Source organism: Chlorocebus sabaeus, chromosome 2, assembly GCF_047675955.1.
Source record: "Chlorocebus sabaeus isolate Y175 chromosome 2, mChlSab1.0.hap1, whole genome shotgun sequence".
Classification (NCBI taxonomy): domain Eukaryota; kingdom Metazoa; phylum Chordata; class Mammalia; order Primates; family Cercopithecidae; genus Chlorocebus; species Chlorocebus sabaeus.
In genome coordinates this window covers 56,290,477-56,314,324 of record NC_132905.1, presented here as the reverse complement: position 1 = coordinate 56,314,324, position 23,848 = coordinate 56,290,477, and the positions used below count along the sequence as shown (strand labels likewise).

The 23,848-nt window shown below is 41.1% G+C and overlaps 1 protein-coding gene across 7 annotated transcripts in view; it reads left to right on the top strand.

Annotated features, from left to right (window-relative positions):
• Positions 1 to 23,848, top strand: part of DZANK1 (double zinc ribbon and ankyrin repeat domains 1) — a 101,544-nt gene that overhangs the window by 12,780 nt on the left and 64,916 nt on the right. For 5 of the 7 annotated variants that reach the window (XM_037993971.2, XM_007961145.3, XM_037993970.2 and 2 more), the window contains 5 exons: positions 1,062 to 1,176; positions 2,616 to 2,712; positions 3,691 to 3,815; positions 8,466 to 8,551; positions 16,971 to 17,088. In XM_037993971.2, coding sequence (XP_037849899.2) covers positions 1,062 to 1,176; positions 2,616 to 2,712; positions 3,691 to 3,815; positions 8,466 to 8,551; positions 16,971 to 17,088 — 541 coding nt within the window. Of the gene's footprint in view, positions 1 to 1,061; positions 1,177 to 2,615; positions 2,713 to 3,690; positions 3,816 to 7,179; positions 7,275 to 8,465; positions 8,552 to 16,970; positions 17,089 to 23,848 lie in introns of those variants that run through there. The other 2 variants (XM_037993972.2, XM_073008628.1) reach the window with 2 other exon arrangements.

The window sequence follows — 23,848 nt, the reverse complement described above, 5'->3', positions numbered from 1 at the left end:
TTATACCTCAATAAAGCTGTTAAAAAGTAGAGTATAGGTGAGCTACTGGTACTGAAATAAAATCACCACTAGTTTTTAGTCATGGGCACTGCTACATTGTCTTCTCATGAAATTCTTATTGCATCAGAGAACAAGATGAATTGTGAAATATTATGAATGAATGGAAAACATGATAGTATTTAAGTTACAGAATCTACCAGCGCAGCATATATTACACTGCTTACAGCTGAGACAGGGAAAATGCTCTTGATTCATGTGGGATGACCTAGGTAACACATTTTTTGTTTTAGAATAGTTTGAGGCTTATGGTCTGATATCTTTATGATGAATGTGGTAGATAGCCTTCAAAAATGGCCCATGATGAACTATGCCTCCCAGTATTTATGCCCTTTTGTAGCCTTTGCTGGCATTGTGACTTACTTTTGACCAATAGAATGTTTCAGAAATGATGCCAAGCACTTCTGAGATCACAAGAAGTATTGTAGTTTCTGCTTTGGTTTCTCAGGACAAAAACACTAGCAGGGGATTGGGGTAGCCAGGTACTGTGGAGGAAATCTGACTACGTGAGTCTTCCATACTGTGAGGAAGCCCGAGCTAACCACGTGGGAGAGAGAGGGAGGGACAGAGAGATGGAGATTGAGTGAGAGCGATGAGTGGTGAGCCCCTAGCTCTTCCAGTTACCCCAGCCCAGGCTTTGCATATTTGAGAGAAGTCGTTTTGGACACCCAGCCCAGTTGAGCCTTCAGTTGACTCCAGCCCTTGCTAATGTCTGATGGCAGCCACATGAAAGAGTTCAGATGAGACCTACTCAGTGGAGACCGTGAATCCATAGATCCATGTTTTAAGGCACTACCTTTGGGGTGGTTTGTTACACAGCAGTAAATAACCCAAAAGGATGTAAGTAAGGAAAGACTATAGAAATTACATTTGATTTCTTCAATTTGAAATGCAATAAATTTAGTAGCTAGACTAAGGTACTTTAATAAAATCATCTTAATAGCCACTTTTTTTTGAATCTTTGTGTAACACAGACTTTTTTCTTTTTTAATAATAATTTTCAGAGACTGCAGACAGAGTGGCATTGTGACAAAGGTGTTTCAGGTAGGCTATGAACCACCGAATGTAGTCTCTCCTGAAGACAATGTTGAAAATGTTCTCAAAGATTCTTCAAGGCAGGCAAGTAATGAAACCATCATCCATTCAGATTGTCACTGTATTTTGGTTCCTTCTTTCTCAGTGAGCAGATCTTGCCTTTTGTTACCTTACCTCTGCTGATAGTCAGATCCTTATAATTGAAGTCATTATCAACCATTGCAAAGCATCTTCACTGATTTCTCAGCCTTTCGTCAGTCTTCTATCTACCCTGAAGATGAGAATACCTGCTGAGCACTGGGGTCCATGCTCCAGCGTCTTCAGTGGCTCTCTCTTACCTACTGAAAAAACCAGAAACCTTTAGCCTTCCATCCAAGTCATCACTTTCTGCCCTTGGTCGGCCTTTCCTGCTTTGTCTGTGAACCCCCTACATATACTCCAACGAAACTGAACTGTGTATGCTATGCCCTATCACTGCTATCCTGGCACCCAGGCCTTCTTTTATAAACTGCTTTGTGCATGTGATTACTTTGTTCCTTGTTTATCTTGCCTATGCATTATAAGCTCCAAGGTGGCATGATTGCTATACTCATTGCCTTGCACAGGGCAGGTAGGAGAGGGTGGTGATTGTGTAGCTGTTGAATAGATGCATTGGGTAAGTAGAAGTCCTCAGTGGGCATAGAATTCTTTTATGTTGAAATCTTTATTCCCAAATATCTGCAAAGCCTCCCCACTGTGAAAAGTCAATTAGATCCATCTGAGAAGGATGTGTGAAGCTTCAGGCACTGGGTGTGAGTATCAATGAGAAACATTCAAGGAGCTAGGCCAGAGAATGGGCTAGCCTACAGTAAGGCAGCCAACCCAGAGGTCTTGGTCACAGGGATGTTGTTGGGATTGACAGAGGAAGTTTATAGGGGTTTCGCTTAAGCTTGACCATAAACCTGAGGCTGGAGAGGAGGTTGTAGGACCAAGCAGTGGATGCAGGCATGGGTTGGGCTCAAGTGTGATCAAGGCAAGGATCTACACTGGGCAGGGGCTACCTGCGGGGGCTGAGCCCACATATATCAGCAGGTGCTTAGGCTTGAATCAGGTGTGAGGGACCAAGTCCGTGGAGAAAGTCCAGAGAGAAGAGTGTTTAAGGACTGTGTGTGCGCAGGTCGTGTACAGAAGTCTGATTTTGGTCTGACCCTACCCTGCCTTTGCCACTCTGGACTTGGTGGTCCCTCTGTTGTTACCCAGACTCCTACAGTTGTAGTATCCTGCCTGCATGTGCTGCTCCCTGCCTCCTGCCTTGGCCGCTTCACCTGGTGAGGCCTACATCCAGACGTGCTGCCAACTGAGCAGCCCAGCCCAGATACAAAGCTGCGTGTTTCCAGAATAAAGTGAAACAGGGATTACTTCGTGAAAACAACCATAAACTCTTTCAAATAAGAAATGCACACCATGACCCTGTCTCTATCGTGCAGCTTTAATTCTCACATGGGAATAACCAAGTGAGTGATATGCAGTCTCTTCATTCTTAGGAATTCAAAAATGGATTTGTTGGATCAAAACTAAAGAAGAAATATCAGAACTCTGAAAATCAACGCAGCTGGAATGTTAACCTCAGAAAGTTTCCAGGTATGATGTGACAGAACAAAAACAAGGTTTTGTATTCTGAACCCACCAAAGAGGTTCGTGGCATGTTCACTGCATGTTTTCTTGTCTGGAGAAGTGCTGGAATAAGAAACACTGGGGCAGGAAAATATGCTGTACTTTGAGTTTTTATACCGTCCTTGCTAACAGCTTAAGATCATGAAGGAGGATCAAGCAGTCCAACCAAGTCAGATTTCTTGACCCACCACAGGGAGCCATGGGGGCATCTCACCAAAACAGAGGAGACACTGGAGTTATAGAGTTTGGGGGAAGGGTGGAGTTTGGGTGAAATATAAATGAAAGCAGAGTTTTGATAGGCTCAAAGCGAAGCTGGTCTGGGTGTGAAGGGATCAGCATCAGGTATTGACTGGGAAGGGAACCCAGGGTTCTGTTGCCTTGGAAATTACAAAGATACACGGGGAATACTGTGTTCAGAAATGATTATCTTTGCACCAGGGTTGGACATGGAGGCTGCTTCTCTATGGCAAAGTGGCCTAGATTCCTCAGGCAAGAGTTAGATGTTTCATTCTTACTGAGAATTTCAAACAGCGAAGTTTCTGATAATCTGTGATTTTAGAGAACAGGGTTTCTCAGTGAGTAAGAAAGACTAGTCATGCAAAGAGGGGGCTGTTAACGACATTTTACAGCTGCAGTGTGTTCTTGGGAGATATACTATTTCCTGCTAACTTTGCAACTGGATTGATCTGTCCGTTTTCCAAGCCTGATGTGGACTATTATAGAATGCAGCGGGGAAGACAATCTTCTCAGTCTGGGCTTGTTTTTTCTTTCTCACTTCTAATACATTGAGTGTGTGGCGGGAGCTCTTTACATAATTATTACTTCTAGGAAAGCAATGTGGTAACAGTGGTTCTTTATTAAAAGGTTTCCCACTGTGAAGACATCTTTGCATGATTATGTATAATTACAGATGCTCAAAGAGTGATGTTTTTAATATCATTGTAGACCTCCAGGGAGGTGAAAGAACTGACCCTAAAACTTTGAAAGATCTTCGCTTTTCAGAGAGTCCACTGGAAATCCCAGCTCACAGTGGAGGATCAGGTTCGAGACCACCCACCCGCCAGTCCCAGGTAACTTCTAAGGACAATCTTTAGGGTATTCAAATACCTCTTATATTTTTAATGCTTCCCATGAAATACTTTAAGACTGCACCTCCCCCTCTTTTGACCATGTGCTAGGCACTGTTATAGTGCTGGGAATACTGTGTTTGACAAGAAAAGTCCCTGTATTCATGGAGCTTACCTTTTATTGGGCTTGGGGGCAGACAGATAATAAATAAGTAAATAAACAGAAAATTTAAAATGGTGGTAAGTGTCATGAAGAAGATAAAATGGTAATGAGATACAGCAGTGGTTCTCAGAGGCGATCCCCAGACCTGCAGCATCAGCATCACATGGGAACTTATTTGAAATCCACATTCTCAGGCCTGATGAGCAAAGTGGGAGATGAGGCAGAAGATGGCTGGGGCCAGAGTGTCTAGAGCTGTGGTTCTCAAACATGGCTGCACCTTAGAATCACCTGAGGAGGTTCAAACCAATCCCCAAGGTTTAGCGTCAGAAATTCTGATTTAATTGGTCTGAAGTGGAGTTTGAGCATCATTAAAAAAAAAAAAAAAAAAAAAAAAAACCCTAAATGATTCTAATGGTCAGGCATGGTTGAGAGTCATAGACACTAGTCTGACCGTAAGAAGTTTGAATTATATTCTAATTGTAAAGGGAATCTGTTTGGCAGACAAGACACAGTCCCATTTACATTTAAAAGTTTTCTCTTTGGCCACAGTATGGAGATTAGGCCATGGAAGAGGAAAGAGAGAACATTATTTAGGGGGCTTTTGTTCCAGGTGAGAAATGACAGTGGCTTGGACCAAGGTTGTAGAGGTAGTCAGGATAGGAGGTAGGCTTGGCTGAGGGATCCAATAGCTGGAAGGGAAGGCGAGGAGCCAAGGATGCCTCTCAGGGTTTGTCCTGAGTATCTGGAGATGATGGTGCCATTGACAAAGCTGGAAAAGATGAGAGAGGAGCAGGTGTCCAAGGACACATTAGACATCCAAGTAGAGGTGTTGAGTAGACTGTTGGATATGCAAGTTCACACTCAGGAAAGGTCAGGGCTGGAGATACGTACTTAGAAATATGGAAATATTCAATATGTTGATGGTATTTGAAGCTTAGGTCTGAATGAGATCACTAGTCAAGGCTGTACAGAAAATGAAGAGAAGGAAAATGAAGAAAGTCCTCAACTTAGAGGTTGAGCAGGGGAGGAGGAGCCTGAAAGTAGAAAGAAAGCCAAAAGAATATGTTGCCATGGAGACCAAGAAATGGAAGAATTTCAAGGAGAAGGTCCTCTATGTCATATGTTACTGCAGGTTCTAATTAGATAAAGACAGACAATTGGAAATTCCCATTGGCTTTGCCAAGATAGAGGTGACTTATGACCTTAATAAAAGGCATATCAGCTGGGTGCGGTGGCTCACACCTGTAATCCCAGCACTTTGGGAGGCCGAGGTGGGCAGATCATGAGATCAGGAGTTCAAGACCAGCCTGGCCAATATGGTGAAACCCCGTCTCTACTAAAAGTACAAAAATTAGCCGGGCCTAGTGTTGCATACCTGTAGTCCCAGCTACTCAGGAGGCTGAGGCAGAAGAATCGCTTGAACCAGGGAGGCAGAGGTTGCAGTGAGCCAAGATCGTGCCATTGCACTCCAGCCTTGGCAACAAAGTGAGACTTCATCTCAAAAATAAATAAATAAATAAATAAATAAATGGCATATCAATGCATTCTTACTACTATAACACAAGAAAGATGCTCTTACACTAGTTGCCTACTATTATAGTGCTTTGATTTTTCAATGTTTATAAAATCCAATTTGGACTTTTGGCATCTAAGGGCAACCCAGGAGCCCTTGTTCTCTTCCTCCTATTTGAGTGCCAAGTTTAATGTACCTGGAGTCACATTTTCTGTGTAACCACAACTGCTTCTTGTGTGCCCATGATTTAATGGCTGCTCACACTTACCATCAAGTATAAAGGAGGCAAAAAGCATGGTTTCCAAACCCAGTTGCATATCACAATCACCCAGGGGAAACTTTAAATATGTATCAAGTCCCAGCTATGCTCCCTGCAATCCTTCTAGATAGTCAGAGTCCATAAGCCTGGGATGGAGTCCACAGATGACTTTGTTGATCAGCCCACACTGAGAATCACTGGCCTAGAAGACCAGTTATCCCAAGGTCAAGCTCTTTCCTTCACTTCTAGACTCTAAGGCCAAGGTATAACTCAGCCTGACCTCCTAGGTTCTTTCATCTGCCCATTCACTATATTTTTTGGAGAACCACAAAGCCCAGGCAAGAGGACCAGACCTGGGAAGGCCCGCTTGCAAGGCCCACTAAACAAAAGGGCAGCCCCCCTACATGGAAGATTGCCTCTCCCAATCTTCTGGAAAGAAGGGTTCTCTGGTTATCAGATGGGCGGATGAGCACACTCAGAATCCGTGGGCAGTGCACACCGGCATGACCCAAATAAGAATACTGCTTGTGAGGTAAAACATACCATTTTGAAGAATGAATGACCATATATGATAAAACACAGGAGCTATTTTAGAAAAGCAGTCTCATGTGGCCATAACTATTTGTAATGTGCCTAGAAATATTTTCTTTGTGCATAAAATATTTGGATTACCTTGCCCACTTGGTTGTTTGAGTTGTTTACAAGGGAAAGATAAAATAATATTTAAAGATTCCAAAATTTAGAATCCCCAAAAACTAGGAACAGCAGGACAAAGACAAAGTTTAGGGAATTTGACCAGAGTTCAGAAAGCCAGGAAGGCCAGGAGAAGACCACAAAACTTTTTTCTTCCACTCTTTTCCTTCATATTGGTAAGAGTCTTCTCAGTATTTCAGCTGAATCCCATCTGAAGCATACTTTAGCATATATCCAAATTAATGACACTGGTGGGTATCACCACATTTCAACAATCCCAGGGAGACAAGATGTCTCTGAGCTCAGCATCTGGCCTGAGGGAACCTGCAGGGGTCAGGCAGCAGAGTAAATGCATGATGCAGCCTGGGGTAGAGGATAAATGACAGCTGACATCTGGCCATAGTGTAGGAGCATGAGAGCTGCAGGTTCTCTGACAATGTGAAGTGCCCCAGCCAGTTAAAGGAATCACTTTACCCAGCCTCAGGCAACCATTAGCAAGAAGGACTGAAGGCTCAGTGTTGCTACATCCAATGAATTTGCATGAGAAGCCAGAAACTTACATCTTTATGTGTAATAACATAATTTAAAGTTTTGACAATTAGTTCAAATTTTGAAACACTATGGGAGCCAATGCCAAATAAAACTCAATGGCAGGCCAAATTTGGCTAATAGACTACCACTTTGAGACTCAGGGTCTAGGTCATGTTATGTTTTTATTTATTTCTTTTTCTTTTTGTAGCGATGGGGATTTACTATGTTGCCCAGACTGTTTTTGAACTCCTGGCCTCAAGCGATCCTCCTGCCTCAGCTTCCCAAAGTATTGGGATTACAAACGTGAGCCACTACACCCAGCCTAGGCCATGTTAGATGTGGCACAAAAGCAATGAGAAACCTCTGACTGCTCCCCATTGCCTATAGGATAAAGCCTGAAGTCTTAAGTTCAGTCCTTTGAGTTTCCTAGAGATACAATTTTTGAGAAAAATAGAGACTAAAGTTTATTTATGTATTTGTTTGAGATGGAGTTTCACTCTATTGCCCAGGCTAGAGTGCAATGGTGTAAGCTTGGCTCACCGCAACCTCTGCCTCCCGGGTTCAAGCGATTCTCCTGCCTCAACCTTCTGAGTAGCTGGGATTACAGGCATGCGCCACCACGCCCAGCTAATTTTGTGTTTTTAGTGGAGATGGGGTTTCTCCATGTTGGTCAGGCTGGTCCCAAACTCCTGACCTCAGTTGATCTGCCTGCCTCTGCCTCCCAAAGTGCTGGGATTACAGGCGTGAGGCACTGCACCTGGCAGAGTTTATTTACTTGTTTATTTTTCCTTTTTTTGTATGTTGTGTGTGTGACAGGGTCTCACTCTCACCCAGGCTGGAGTGCAATGGTGCAATCTCGGCTCACCACAACTTCTGCCACCTGGGTTCAAGCGATTCTCCTGCTTCAGCCTCCCTAGTAGCTGGGATTACAGGCACCCGCCACCACACCCGTCTAATTTTTTTATTTTTTTATTTTTAGTAGAGATGGGGTTTTGCCATGTTGGCCAGCCTGGGATACTAAAGTTTTTAAATCCTAAAATCTGGTCTGATGGAAAATTCAGGTATCTTTTATTGTAAACTCTCATTTTTAATGAAATATACATATATGATTGTGAATAGCACTTTAATTTAGAAATGTTAGATACTAGAATAATAATTACATTACTCCTCATAATGATTTTTTATTTTTATAATTTTTTGTTTTTATAGATTTAGGGGATGCAGGTTTGTTACATGTATTGTGTAATGATGAGGTCTGGGCTTCTAGGGTACCCTTCACCTGAATAATGAACACTGCACACAATAGGTAATTTTTCAGCCCTCGCCTTTTCCCACCCTTCCCACTTTTAGAGTCTATAGTGTCTACTATTCCTCTTTGTATGTCTATGTGTATTCACCCGTAATGATTTTTAATGGAATTTTACTATACCATAGCCTTTACTATGTTATTTTGACTATATGACTCTCTCTATATAACTATATTCTTAATTTTAGTCTCCCGGTTTTGCACATATAAGTGGCCTGAAGTGTTTGACAAGCACGGAGATAATGAGAATTCAAAGGGAGACAGACTTTCTCAAGTAAGTATCACATTCTCTTTACTCTGTCTTAAATTCTACGAAGATACATCATGGTCAAAGAGAATTTAAAGGTAGGACATTTTTGCCCACCTCCAGCTTTTTTTTTTTTTTTGAGACAGAGTCTTGCTCTGTTGCCCAGGCTGGAGTGCAGTGGTGCAATCTCAGCTCACTGCAATCTCTGCCTCCTGGGTTCAGGTGATTCTCCTGCTCCAGCCTCCCAAGTAGCTGAGATTACAGGCATGTGCCACCACACCCAGCTAATTTTTGTATTTTAAGTAGGGACAGGGTTTCACCATGTTGGCCAGGGTGGTCTTGATCTCTTGACCTCGTGGTCTGCCCACCTCGGTCTCCCAAAGTGCTGGGATTACAGGTGTGAGCCACCGCACCCGGCCCCAACTTTTTAAATTAAATATTTACAGTCTATTAAAAAGTATAATTGACATACAACAAACTGCATATGTATTTAGAGTTCGTTTGACTCTGTATGTATGTATGTAACCATGACACTATCACAATCAAGAAAGTGAATAAGTTCATCCCCGCCAAAAATTTCCTACATTGTACACTATTTGGTAACCCCTTCCTTTCACCCCCGCATCACAGGCAATTATCGATCTGCTTCTTGTCACTATAGCTTAACTTGCATGTGATTCCATATGTCAATGACATGATTTAGTCTCTACTCTTTTCTGGGGGGGTTTCTTTCACTCAGCATAACTATTTTGAGATTCATCCATGTTGTTCCTTGTAACAACATCCATTTCTCTTTATTGCTGAAAAACAGTTCATTTTATGGATATACCACAGTTTGTTCATCCATTCACTTATTGATGGGAATTTTGAGCTATTACAGATAAAGTTGCTATGAACGTTTGTACAAAAGTTATTGTATATACAAAAGTGAGCCAGTCTCATACCTAGTGTCTAAATAAATAAATAAATTTATAAAAATTAACAAGTATAATAAAATAATTTTTAAAACCCCGAAGTCATTATGTATACACATGTTTTCATTTCCCTTGGGGCAAATACCTTGAAGAGGAATATAATCGGTATTTTTTTTTAAGAAACTGCCAAACTGCTTTCCAAAGTGATTGTTCTATTTTACATTCTCACCAGCAGTGGATGAGAATTCTCTATATCCTTACTAACTTTTATTTTTAGTTTGTTCATTTTAATGAGATTGTAACAGTATCTCATTGTGGTTTTTATTTGCATTTCCCTAGTGACTAATGATGTTGAGCCTCTTTTCATGTGCTTATTTCCATCCATTCATCTTCTTTGGTAAAGTGTCTGTTCAAACATTTTGCCTTTAAAAAAATGCATTATAGGTCAGGTGCAGTGGCTCACACCTGTAATCCCAGCACTTTGGGAGGCCGAGGCGGGCAGATCACCTGAGGTCAGGAGTTCAAGACCAGCCTGGCCAACATGGTGAAACCCTGTCTCTACTAAAAATACAAAAAATTAGTTGTGCATGGTGGTGGTCGCCTGTCATCCCAGCTACTTGGGAGGCTGAGGCAGGAGAATTGCTTGAACCCGGGAAGTGGAGGTTGCAGTGAGCCAAGATCATGCCACTGCACTCCAGCCTGGGTGACAGAGCAAGACTCTGTCTCAAAAAAACAAAACAAAACAAAAATTTAAAATGTGTTATACACCTTCTTCTTATAGAGTTTTTTTTTTTTTTTTAAAGGATAGCTGTTTGTCCTGATATAGAGTTGTACATGTTCTCCTTTGTTAGACGTTTCATGGGTACATTTTTGCAAATATTTTCTCCCAGTCTTTGGCTTTTCATTTTCTTAACAGTGTTTTCAAAGAGCTAAAGTTTTTTTAATTTTGATGAAGTCCAATTTATTTGCTTTTCTTTTACATTTTATTTTTAGTTTGTCATACTTCAGAAATCTTTCCCAAACCCAAGATGTATTCTATTCACTCAGATTTCCTCCTATGTTCTCTTCTAGAAGTTTTTCAGTTTCATCTCTTATACTTAGGTATACAATCCATTTTTAATTAATTTTTTCATATGGCATAAGGTAAGGATTGAGGTTCATATTTTTACATATGAATATTTAATTATTCCAGTACAAATGTTTGAAAAAATTATCTTTCCTCATTGATTACTTTTGGAATATTTGAACATTAATTGATGGTATTTGTGTGGATCTAGTCATGGACTTTGTATTCTATTCCATCAATGTTTCTCTATATTTATTCACTACCGTACTGCCTTGATTATTGCAACTTTATAATAAGTTTTAAAACCAAGTAAGTTGTAAATTCCTCAGCTTAGTTGCTCCTATCAAAGGTATTTTGGCTATTCTAGGTCCTTTATGTTTTCAGATTTAAAAATCAGCCTCTCAGCTTTTACAAAATATCTGCTGTGGTTTTAATTGAGATTGTATTGAATCTATATATCAGTTTAGGGAATATTGACATATTAACAATATTGAGCTTTACAATCCATAAGGATACTATATCTCACCATTTATTTAGGTCTTCTTTAATTTCTTTCGTTAATGTTTGTAGTTTTCAGTTCACAAGCTTTACACATCTTTTTTCAAGTTTATCCTGTTGTAAATGCTTTTAAAATTTCACTTTCTCACAAAAAGATAAATACTGCATGATTCCACTTAAAGGAAGTATCTAAAGTAATGAAACTCACAGAAAGTAGAATGGTACTTGCCAGGGGCTGATGGCACGAGGAAACAGGCAGTTGTTGGATTAGTATAGAGTTACATTCAGGCAAGGTGAAAAAGTTCCAGAGATCTTTTTACGACAATGTGTATGTAGTTAACAATACTGTAATGTACAATTAAAAACTGTTGAGAGGAATTTATATTATATATTGTAACATTATAGATACTTTTTTGCTACAATAAAGCATTTCAATTTCTGATTATTCATTACTAAAATATGAAACACAATTGATTTTTGTTTAGTGGCCTTATATCTTCAAGTCTTATGAAATTCACTTATTCCACTAGCTTTTTATAGATTCCATAGGATGATCTCTGTAGGAGACTGGGCAGCCTGCAAATGAAGAGTTACCTTTCTTCCTTTCCAATTTGGGTCCCTTTTCCTTCTTTTTCTTGACTTGTCGCCTTGGCTACAATTTTGAATGTAATAGTTTCGAATAGAAATGGTGAAAGTAGACACCCTTGTCTTACTCTTCTTTAAAATTAGTTTTATTTAAAATTTTTTTTTGTAGGCCAGGCGCGGTGGCTCAAGCCTGTAATCCCAGCACTTTGGGAGGCCGAGGTGGGTGGATCACGAGGTCAGGAGATCGAGACCATCCTGGCTAACACGGTGAAACCCCATCTCTACTAAAAAATACAAAAAACTAGCCGGGCAAGGTGGCGGGCGCCTGTAGTCCCAGCTACTCGGGAGGCTGAGGCAGGAGAATGGCATAAACCCGGGAGGCGGAGCTTGCAGTGAGCTGAGATCCGGCCACTGCACCCCAGCCTGGGCGACAGAGCAAGACTCTGTCTCAAAAAAAAAAAAAAAAAAAAAAAAAAAATTTTTTTTTGTAGAGGTGGGGATCTCACTGTGTTGCCCAGGCTAGTCTTGAACTCTTGTCTTGAAGTGATCCCCCTACCTCAGCCTCCCACAGCGCTGGGATTACAGGCATGAGCCACTGCACATGGGCCCTTGTCTTATTTTTGACCCCAGTGGGACAGCATTTATCTTTCAGCATTACATATGGTATCAGCTGTAGGTTTTCCACTGATGAGCTTTGTCAGGTTGAGGACATTTTCTTTTCCTTTTTTTGAGATGGAGTCTTGCTCTATTGCCCGGGCTGGAGTGCAGTAGTGCAATCTTGGCTCACTGCAACCTCCACCTCCCAGGTTCAAGTGATTCTCCTCCCTCAGCCTCCCAAAAGCTGAGACTAGAGGCATGCACCACCACGTGTGGCAAATTTTGAGGTTTATTTTTTTTTTTTTTTAGTATAGACGGGGTTTCACCATGTTGGCCAGGCTGGTCTTGAACTTCTGACCTCAGGTGATCCACCCGCCTCAGCCTCCCAAAGTGGTGGGATTATAGGGGTAAGCTACCACGCCCAGCCAAATTGAGGAAATTTTTACCTGTTTCTAATTTGTTGAGAGTTTCTTTTTTATTTTATTTATTTTATTTTATTTTTATTTTATTTTATTTATTTATTTATTTTTGAGACGGAGTCTCGCTCTGTCGCCCGGGCTGGAGTGCAGTGGCCGGATCTCAGCTCACTGCAAGCTCCGCCTCCCGGGTTCACGCCATTCTCCTGCCTCAGCCTCCCGAGTAGCTGGGACTACAGGCGCCCGCCACCTCGCCCGGCTAGTGTTTTTGTATTCTTTAGTAGAGACGGGGTTTCACCGTGTTAGCCAGGATGGTCTCGATCTACTGACCTCGTGATCTGCCCGTCTCGGCTTCCCAAAGCGTTGGGATTACATGCGTGAGCCACCGCGCCCGGCCGAGAATGTCTTTTTTAAAATCAGGAATAGATGTTAGATTTTGTCCAAAGCATTTTTTCTATTTATTGAGAGGATAATTTAGGTTTTTTTTTTTTTTTTTTCTGTTCATGCGGTGAATTACAATGATTGGTTTTCAAATGTTAAATCATCCTTTCATTCCCGAAATATATCCACTTGAAGTGTCATCTATTTTATATAATGTTGAATTTGATTTGCTAAAAGGGTTTAAAGAATTTTTTTGCCAGCTTTTGCATAAGGGATGTTGGGGGATTTTCTTTTCTTGTTAAATGTCTTTGTCTGGTTTTAGTATCGGCATAATTCTAGATTCACAGAGTAAGTTGGGAAGTATTCTCACGCCTTCGACTTCTGAAAAAGTTTATGTGAAATTGGTGTTATTTCTTCCTTACATTTTACACAAGTGAAATGATTAGATCTGGATTGTTCCTTCAGGAAGATTTTTTTTTTCAGGAATTTTTTTTTTTTTTCTTTTGAGACGGAGACTTGCTCTGTCTCCAGGCTGGAGTGCAGTGTCGCAATCTTGGCTCACTGCAACCTCCACCTCCCGGATTCAAGCAATTCTCCTACCTCAGCCTCCCAAGTAGGCATGCACCACCACGCCCAGCTAATTTTTTTGTATTTTAGTAGAGATGAGGTTTCACCATGTTGACTAGGATGGTTTCGATCTCCTGACCTCGTGATCCGCCCACCTCAGCCTCCCAAAGTGCTGGGATTACAGGCGTGAGCCACCATGCCCGGCTCAGGGAGATTTTTAACTACATGTTAGATTTCTTTAATAGATATACATTTATATTTATTAATATTTCTTTTGGAGTAAATTTTAGGTTTCATTTGTTTTGTTTTTAGTTTCTTTAATGGGAACATGAAGTTACTGATTTGAAGCCTTTCTTCTTTTCTAGCATAGGCGTTTAGAACTATACATTTCCCCCAAATACTTTTTTCTTTTTTTTTTTTTTTTTTTTTTTTTTTTTGAGACGGAGTCTCGGTCTGCCGCCCAGGCTGGAGTACAGTGGCCGGATCTCAGCTCACTGCAAGCTCCGCCTCCCGGGTTCCCGCCATTCTCCTGTCTCAGCCTCCCGAGTAGCTGGGACTACAGGCGCCCGCCGCCTCGCCCGGCTAGTTTTTTGTATTTTTAGTAGAGACGGGGTTTCACCGTGTTAGCCAGGATGGCCTCGATCTCCTGACCTCGTGATCCGCCCGTCTCGGCCTCCCAAAGTGCTGGGATTACAGGCTTGAGCCACCGCGCCCGGCCCCAAATACTGTTTTACTTGCAGTCTCGGAATTTTGATATACTGTGTTTTCATTTTCATTCAGTTCAAACAGTTTCTAATTATCCTTGTTATTTTGTGGGGAGGACAATGAGTTAGTTAGAAGTGTTTAATTTCCAAATACTGGAGGATTTTCCTTGTATCTTTTGGGCCTGTCTGCCTTCTTTCCTTCCTTCCTGCCCTCCCGCCCTCTCTCCCTTCCTTCTTTCCTTTCCTCCTTTCTTCTTTCTTTCTTTCTTAGGGTCTTACTCTGTCACCCAGGCTGAAGTGCAGAGGCCCAATCATAGCTCACTGCAGCCTCAAACTCCTGGGTTCAAGGCATCCTCCTGCCTCAGCCTCAGCTCAGTCCCTACAGCTGGGACTATAGGCATGTGCCACTACACCGGCTAATTAAAAAACTTTTTTTTTTTTTTTTTTGGCGGGGCTGGGCGTGGTGGCTCATGCCTGTAATCCCAGCACTTTGGGAAGCCGAGATGGGAGGATCACTTGAGGCCAGGAGTTTGAGACCAGCCTGGCCAACATGGCAAAATCCTGTCTCTACTAAAAATATACACACAGAAAAAAAAATTAGGCATGGTGGTGCACTCCTGTAATCCCAGCTACTCGGGAGGCTGAGACACAGTGATACCTTGAACCCAGGAGGTGGAGGCTGCTATGAGCCGAGATCATGCCACTGCACTCCAGTCTGAGCGACAGACCAAGACTCTGTCTCAAAACAAAACAAAAAACCTTACTTTTTTTTTTTTCTGGTGGGGGTAGGGGGGAGTTCTCACAAATTTGCCCAGGCTGATCTTGAACTCCTGGCCTCAAGTGATCCTCCCACCCCAGTCTCGCAAATTGTTGGGATTACAGGTATGAGCCAGTGCGCCTGGCCTGGTCCTTATGTCATATTTATTTACTTTTGGTCAGAAAAGATATATGATTTGATTGGTAAATATTCTATGTGCACTTTAAAAGAATGTGTATTCTGCCAGAATGAGTGTACTGTAAATATCAATTAGGTTAAGTTAGTTGATGGTATTGTTTAAGTCTTCTCTATCTTTACTGATTTTCTCTTTATCATGTAATCAATTATTGAAAAAGTAATATTGAAATATATGACTGTAATTACGAATTTGCCTATTTATTCCTGCATTTCATTTCTATCAGTTTTTCTTCATGTACTTTGACACTCTGCTATTAAGTACATAAACATTTTGGATTCTTATGTCCTCTTCCTGAGTTGACCCTTTTATCATTATGAAATAAACCTCTTTAACTCTGGTAATATTCTTTGCTCAGAAACCTACTTGTTCTGATGTTAATGTTGTCACTCCTGCTTTCTTTTGATGTGTGTGTACCTCCCTTTATTGAATCTATTTATGTCTCTATTTAAAGTTGGTTTCTTTTGAGCAGCATAATTAGGTCTAGCTTTTTAAAAAAACATACCTGACAACTCCTATGTTCTAATTGGAGTATTTAGAGTATATATAGAGTATTCTAACTGATACCTCAGTAAATATGAATTTTTTTCCACTTTGGTTGGTGTAAGCATGAGCTTCCCAGCCCTATGTGGATCCTGAAGATTGTTTTCTCTGTTCCCCTTTGGTGTTTACTTTCTAACCTTGAGTGGTTTCTTCCATCACATGCACTTATCAGTATACCCAGGTAAAGACTTGAGGGTGACCCTCTGCAAAATTCTGAAGCTCTCCCTGCAGCTCTTCTCTGGTATTCTTTCCTAAAAACTCCAGTTACCTTGACCTTCTGAGATCCCAGCTCTATGCCCTCAATTCAAATCAGAGGAATGAGATAGTCAGATTACACTTCATGAGCTTTGGGTATAGAAAAGAGGGAACTGTTGTTGCCCTGGCGGGTGGGCCCATGCTAGAGACATGGTGAAAACTTGGTGTCATGGTACAGTAATGAAGGACTACATAGGATAAGAGTGTGGGAATGAGCTCAGCTCCAACGTGGAGACTAGTGCGGGCAACCAGGCAGTCCAGTGCACAGTATCCAAGCCTTCTAGCTGCTGAGGAGCTGTTCAGATCGATAGGTTACAGGATCAGGAGCCAACTTGTCTGGAAAGGCATGGTAGTAGCAGGAAAGGAATTAGGGCAGCTGAATTCCAAGAATGCTCTCACTTTGGCAGATAGCCAGAACCCATTTAGATGAGTGGGAGCTAAATGATGGGTCCAGCTGAGCTGCCTAAGAAATGGGGTGAGATGTTGCTGGGGCAGGGCCTGAGGACTCTAAGCTAAAGTGGGCAAAGAGAAAGGATGGGTCTGATGCACGAGCAAGAAGGCCTGTCCCTCAGACTGGGCTCAATGGCAGAAAGTCAGAGAAGCATAATGTAAAAATTACTGGAATACCCAGGGCTCACCCTCATACACATCAAATCCAATGTGACAGGACAAGCCAGAGCCTGAGCAAGAAGTGGGGTCAAGGCTGCTGATAAACTTCTTGCTACAATCATGAAGTTAAATGGACTTGGCCTACGTGGAAAGGGCACCAGAGGGTCCAGTTGCAAGGCCACTATTCAAGTAAAATGACCTAGAGAAGTATTTCCTGTCTTGAACTTGTTCCATGGCCGTTGAGAGCAGTCTGCTTTTGTTTTGTGTTTAAAAGTGTTTGAACGCTTTTAGATTTTTGTCAGTCTTCCTAATGTGGACCCAGCAGAACATGGCCAATCGGGAACCTGTTTTGTTGTAGGTGTGCCCACTGCCTTGCCCCCCGCCCATCAGATCCCTTTGCTCGCTTCTGTCAAGAATGTGGCTCTCCTGTCCCACCCATATTTGGCTGTCGTCTCCCACCCCCGGAAGGAGCTCAGGTGAGCAGCAGAATTATCAAAAACATCTTTCATTGGCCAATCTGATCTTTATTTGCAGTAGTAACACAGTGCTTGGTACACATGAACCGCACATATACATACTTGTTGAAGAATTACTGGCTGATTGAACTCTTACACGCTCCTACTTACGCATGGAAAAACTTATTTGCAATGCTGTGTCTTTTGTGTGGCCTGCCAGAGGCACAGGCTCAAAAAAGATTAGAATCTTATTGTTTTAATGAGGCATGCACGGATAAATAAATATTTCCTACTCATTTGATAGCTCTGCTCATATTCTGGGTATAATAAGGAAATATATTCTAGAAATAAATGAAGAGAAGTACCAATTACTTTGTGTCTCTATATATCTGTAAGATGCATCATTCTGTCCAAAGAATCTATAGATTGATCTATGTATTGAAATGTAAAAGCTTTGGCTGGTTAAGGGTAGATAATAATTGATATTATCTCACTACTAATTTTGTAGATAGTTAAAAAACATACTTGGCTTGCTAAAAATTAAAACCTTCACCAAAATGTGTTCATCTTTTAAGCACTTGATATTTTGGGGATTTTTTTTTGGACTCAGAATAAAGGGATGAAAATGAAATAAAGAGATCTGTGATATTGAGTGAAAAATTACAATTTTTAAAAAGATAGTTACTAAGAAAAAGTTACTAATTGAGTGAGTTCCAAGTCCAGAGTTTTAGATTCGAGTTATGCCTCAAGCAAGGGGTCAGGTATTAAATGGCTGTTTTAATATTCTTCTAATATATTGCTCAAGATTTTTGTAGAAGTTAATTTAATTTACTTCAGTGATACATTTTAAACTCCTTAAAGATTTTGCTAATATATAATGGCAGAATCTTAGGGAATAAGTGTGGGAGTCGATTTTAAATAAAAACAGACTCTAACACCAAATTGGGCCAGATTCATTGATATGTGTGCAGCTTGTAGAGATTCTGGACTAAACGTGTTAGTGAAACAGGACGATACAGAAAACAAAATATGAACAAGTCCCGTTGGTCTGATTTTTTCTCTGTTTATACTAATTGGTGTAATACCCAAAATTATTTTCTACTTGCTTGGAAAGGGATTTTCACAACTAATTTCATTTTTACAGGGAGGAAAGGTTATTGGTGATTATAAATGTTTAACATTATGAACTTTAAAACATCTAGATTGCCCCCCAATTATATTTCTATTAGTGCAACAATAGGCTATAATGTATAACAGCTTTGTAATTTAAACTAACAACCATTTATGGAGTACTTACTGTATCCTGCTCTGAGCTGCACTTCTAGGATTCAAAGGGGCAGGATCCTACTTAGACCCAAGACTCTCAGAGAGTCTCAGTAAAGAGATGCAGAGGTACGTGCTTTCTCGTCTCTTTGCCCTTGCAATGTGAGCTAACGTGTAGGACACGCTGAACCCTGTGAATTTCAGTGTTGTCCCATGGACGCTTCTCAGTGAGTTCCACTGGCACCCCAACCAGCTTCCCAGATAGTCTCTGGGGCATCCCAGTAGCAACTTTCCAGCAAGTTCCAGCAGCATCTCTGTATCTGACTTCCCAACATGTTCTGCCAGTTCCCTGGATGGGGAGTTCCTAATGAGTTTCACTGGATCCCAGCGGGCGACTTTTTCCTTGCGGGCTCTGATCTGTGTCACCTCAGTGAACTTCTCTGCCATCCAGTGGGTGACAACCACACTCAATTCAATGAAGTCTGATTTCAGCCTTGGGTATGGGGCAAAGTAAGTGCCTCTTCCAAATTTGTTCCTCCTTAGGCTGTCTGTCTCAGCCACAGAGGTAGGGGATCCTTCCTATGTTTGGAATTTCTGTATATGTAGAATCTGCTTTACCTATTAGTATTTAATCCCTGGCTACCAGTTAAAAATTATTTATATGAATTTTTCCTGTTCAAATTACTTGTGGTTTCTATCTCCTGGTTGGACTCTGATACAGAATTGGTACTGGGATTGGTCCCAGGAAATAAACCTGCAAAAGGATTTTGGAAGTGGTTTGGTCTTGTCCTTTGCTTGGGAACAGTGCCGAGCTCCTTGCCAATGGGAAATGGGACACTGGTGATCCATAGCATGCGGGGGCATCACAGTTAATCAGGCTGTCACCTGTGGCTGATTGTGATGAAGTGCCAGCTGAAGCAAGTGTCTTGAGTGGCTAAGTAGCTGCTTCACTTGACTCTATGGCAGTGACAATGACTACAAAAACTGTGGCGGAGGATGTATTCTCCTGAGTCCATGGGAGCTTTCCAGAAAGAAAACGATAAGCTCAGGACCATTAAGTCATGGTGCAGGAACCAGAGAGCTCCTATGACAGCCCAAAATAATATATTTCTTGTAGCTCTGGGGTTATATTGATGAAAATCAAACAAAAATTAGATTGTATATGTTGGGGACTTATAATGTCTGTTAAATTCACATGATCACCAGATTTCTTATGTGAAAGTTAGGCCATTGATTGGGAAAGGATGGGATCCTGAAGCTCAGAGATGGCAGGTGGGACCCAGATGAAACTGACAGTCTGGTATCCTTGTCACTCTGTGCCTCTTGGCCAATGGATGTAGTTTGCCCTTATGTCTGAGGATGCTCTTCTGTCTGAGGATACCAGCCTTCATTTGCTTGAAATGTTTGTGATAACCTCACCTGGGCAGATGGCTTGAAAGGGGATGTTTATTTTTGATGCAAAATTCATATGTTGAAATCCTGACTCCCAAGGTGATGGTGTTAGAAGGTTGGGTTTTTGGGAGGTAATTAGATCATGATGATGAATGCCTTATGAATGGGATTTGTGCCCTTATAAGAGAGGACCAAAGGAGCTTGTTTGCCTTCCACCATGTGAAGACACAGCTAGAAGGCACCATCTGTGAAGCAGAGGGCAAGCCCTCACCTGATACTGAATTTGCTGGCACCTTGATCTTGGACTTCTCAGCCTTCAAAACTCTGAGAAATAAATTTCTGTTGTTTACAAGCCACCCACTTTATGGTGTTTTGTTACTGCAGCCTGAACAGACTAATACATTCATATACACTTACAATTGCTCTATCTTCCTGACTATTGACCTTCTTATCATCAAGAAATGTCTCTCTTTGTCTATGCTAATGTTTCTTGTCTTAAAATCCTTTATTCTCTGATATTTATGTAGCTACTCTCTTTTATGGTTACTGTTTGCATTGTAAGGCCTTTTCTATGCTTTTACTTTCAATCTGTTTGTGTCTTTGAATTTAAGGTGTGTTTCTAGTAGACAGCATGTAACTGGGCCTTGCTTTTTTATCCATTCTGAGTAACCTTGCCTTTTGAATGTGATGTTTAGTCCATTTCTATTTAATATCATTACTCATGTGGTTAAATTTACATACACCATTTTGCTATTTGCTATTTGTATCATGTCTTTTTTGTTCCCTTTTCCCTCCTTTACTACTTTCTTTTGTGTTGTTTCTTTGTTTGTTTTTTTTTTCTTTTGAGACAGAGTCTTGCTCTGTTTCCCAGGCTGGAGTGCAGTGGCACGATCTCAGCTCACTGCAAGCTCCGCCTCCCTGGTTCACGCCATTCTCCTGCCTCAGCCTCCTGAGTAGCTGGGACTAGAAGCACCAGCCACCACGCCCAGCCAATTTTTTTGTATTTTCAGTAGAGACGGGGTTTCACCGTGTTAGCCAGGATGGTCTGGATCTCCTGACCTCATGATCCAGCCGCTTCGGCCTCCCAAAATGCTGGGATTATAGGCATGAGCCACCACGCCCGACCTGTTGTGTTATTTCTTTTGTGTTGCTTTTAGTGTACCATTTTAATGCTTCTGTTGACTTTTTTGTTATTTTTAAAGTTATCTTAAGCTCTACAAATTACAATATGGACCTCAATATATCACATTCTATTTTATTTAATTTTGATTTTTAATTTTTGTGGATACATAGTCGGTGTATATATTTATGGGTACATGAGATGTTTGATATAGTCATGTAATACATAATAACCACATCATGGAAGATGGGGTGTATCACAGTCCAGTTTAGAATAATTTAACTCAATTCTACTAAAATATAGAAACTTCACTCCTTTCCCCTTCCTTCCTTTCTTTCTTATTCTTTTCTTTTCCTTTTTTTTTTTTTTTTTTTTTTTGAGACAGAGTCTCCTTCTGTCATCCAGGCTGGAGTGAGTGCAGTGGCACAATCTCGGTTCACTGCAACCTCTGCCTCCTGGGTTCAAGTGATTCTCCTGTCTCAGCCTCCTGAGTTGCTGGGATTACAGGTGTGCACTACCATGCCCAGCTAATTTTTGTATTTTTCATAGAGATGGGGTTTTGCCATATTGGCCAGGCTGGTCTTGAACTCCTGACCTCAAGTGATCCGCCCGCCTCGGCCTCCGAAAGTGCTGGGATTACAAGTGTGAGCCATCGTGCCCGGCCCCTTTCTTTCTTAACATTGCTTAAGTATCCTCTTCCTTTCTTTATCTTTTATGTAATAACCGTAAATATTGCAACTATATTTGTTATGAACTGAAAAATGCAGTGTTATACAATCTAATGTCATTTAAAGAAGATGAGATAAAAGGTGTATGGAGTCATTTATATCTGCTCTCATATTTATTATATCTGGTCTTGTCACTTATTCCTGGGAACTCAAGTGATCATCTTGTGTCATTTCCTTTCAGCCTGAAGAACTTCCTTCAGCTCTTCTTGTAAGGCATGTCTGCTAGCCATTTCTCTCTGTTAGCCATTTCTCTCTGTCTTTGTATACGTCAGAATGTTTATTTTGCCTTCGTTTTTGAAGGATGATTTGCTATAGGTGTAATTCTGGTTTAGCAATTATTTTCTCTTTCAGCCCTTTGAATTTGTCATTCTACTGCCTTGTGCCCGCCATTGTTTTTGATGCATAGTTTTTTTCTCTTGCTACTTTCAATATTTTCTCTGTCTTTGACCTTCAACAGTCTGATTATAATGTGTTTAGGTGTGGGTTTCTTTGTGTTTGTCTTTCTTGGGATTGATTGAGCTTATTGGATCTGCTGAGTATTGGTTTTCCTCCAATGTGGGAAATACTGGCCATTGTTTCTTCCATTGTTTTTCTGTTCCTTTCTCTCTCTCCCTTATACATATGTTGCTGTGCTTGATTTTGCCCCATAGGTTTTTGATGTTCTGCTTATTTTCTTCAGTCTTTTTTCTCTTTTCTTCAGATTAGATAATTTCTGTTGAGCTATTTGTTCAAGTTCACTGATTCTTTCTTCTGTTTTCCAATCTGCTGTTGAGTCCTTCTGGCAATTTTTAAAATTTCAGTTACTTTACTTTTCAACCCCAGGCTTTGACTTAATTCTTTTTTTTAAAAAAATAATAATTTCTGTCTCTCTATTGAGCTTCCCTACCAGTCAGATCATTGTCATCATACTTTAATTTTTATCAAGTGCAGTTTCCTTTAGTTCTTTGAAGAGTTTTAAAAAAATAGCTGTTTTGAAATCTTTGTCCACTAAATCCAGCATCTAAAGGCACTCAGAGATAATTTCTGTGGACTATTGACTATTTTTCCCCTGAGTGTAGGTCACTTTATTTTTTGCATGTCTCATAATTTTTTTCTTGACTACTTCAGGTAGTATATTCTAGCAACTCTGGATTCTGACTTTCTTCCCCGAGGGTTGTTGTTTTGTGTTTTGTTTACTTGGATTAAATCTTTAATGTCTGTCTCCCCTGCAATGCATGGCCACTAGTGTCAGGCTTTTTGTTTGTTTGTTTGTTTATTTGTTTCTTAGAGAAGTAAAGAAACAAAAGAATGGCTACTCCATAGACAGAGCAACAGCTTTTTTTTTTTTTTTTTTAATGAGATACATGTACAGAACATGCAGGTTTGTACACAGGTATGCATGTGCCGTGGTGGTTTGCTGCACCCATCAACCCATCGTCTAGATTTTAAGCCCCGCATGCATTAGATATTTGTCCTAATGCTCTTCCTCCTCTTGCCCCCCACCCCCCAACAGACCCCAGTGTGTGATGTTCCCCTCCCTGTGTCCATGTGTTCTCATTGTTCAACTCCCACTTATGAGTGAAAACATGCAGTGTTTGGTTTTCTGTTCCTGTGTTAGTTTGCTGAGAATGATGGCTTCCAGCTTCATCCATGTCCCTGCAATGGACATGAACTCATTCTTTTTTTATGGCTGCATAGTGTTCCATGGTGCATATGTGCCACATTTTCTTTATCCAGTCTATCATTGATGGGCATTTGGGTTGGTTCCAAGACTTTGCTATTGTAAATAGTAGAGCAGCAGCTTTTTCTTTCTCTTATAGTTAAGCCTGATGTCACCTTTGGGTCAGATATCTTAGTGTTCAATTGGCCAGAGATTGTACGCAGGCAGCTCCATCCAGGAAGGCCTCCACTCCCTGCTGATGGATCTGTATGTTGGCTGGGTACATTCAAACTTGAGGCTGTTTTCCAGTCCCAGCTTTTACTCTATGCCGAGCTCTCTTGCAGTTCTCTATGTGCAATTCCCATCAGCCAGGGCTGTGTGGGTGACTTGGGCCTACTCTGGTTTATACTGCTTATGTGCATAGCCTCCAGTTGGCTAAGGCTATATGGAGAGCTATCAAGCCCCTATCATTGAATTACATCCTGGAACTCCATGTTAAATCCTTGGCCAGTTTGCCAGTCGGTGCATCGATTACCCCAAACAGGCTCATTATCTCAGACTAGGGCACCACTCGTCTTCCTTGTTTGCTTGCCACCAAAATCGTCACCTTAACAGTGCTCCAAATCAAGTGATCCCTGC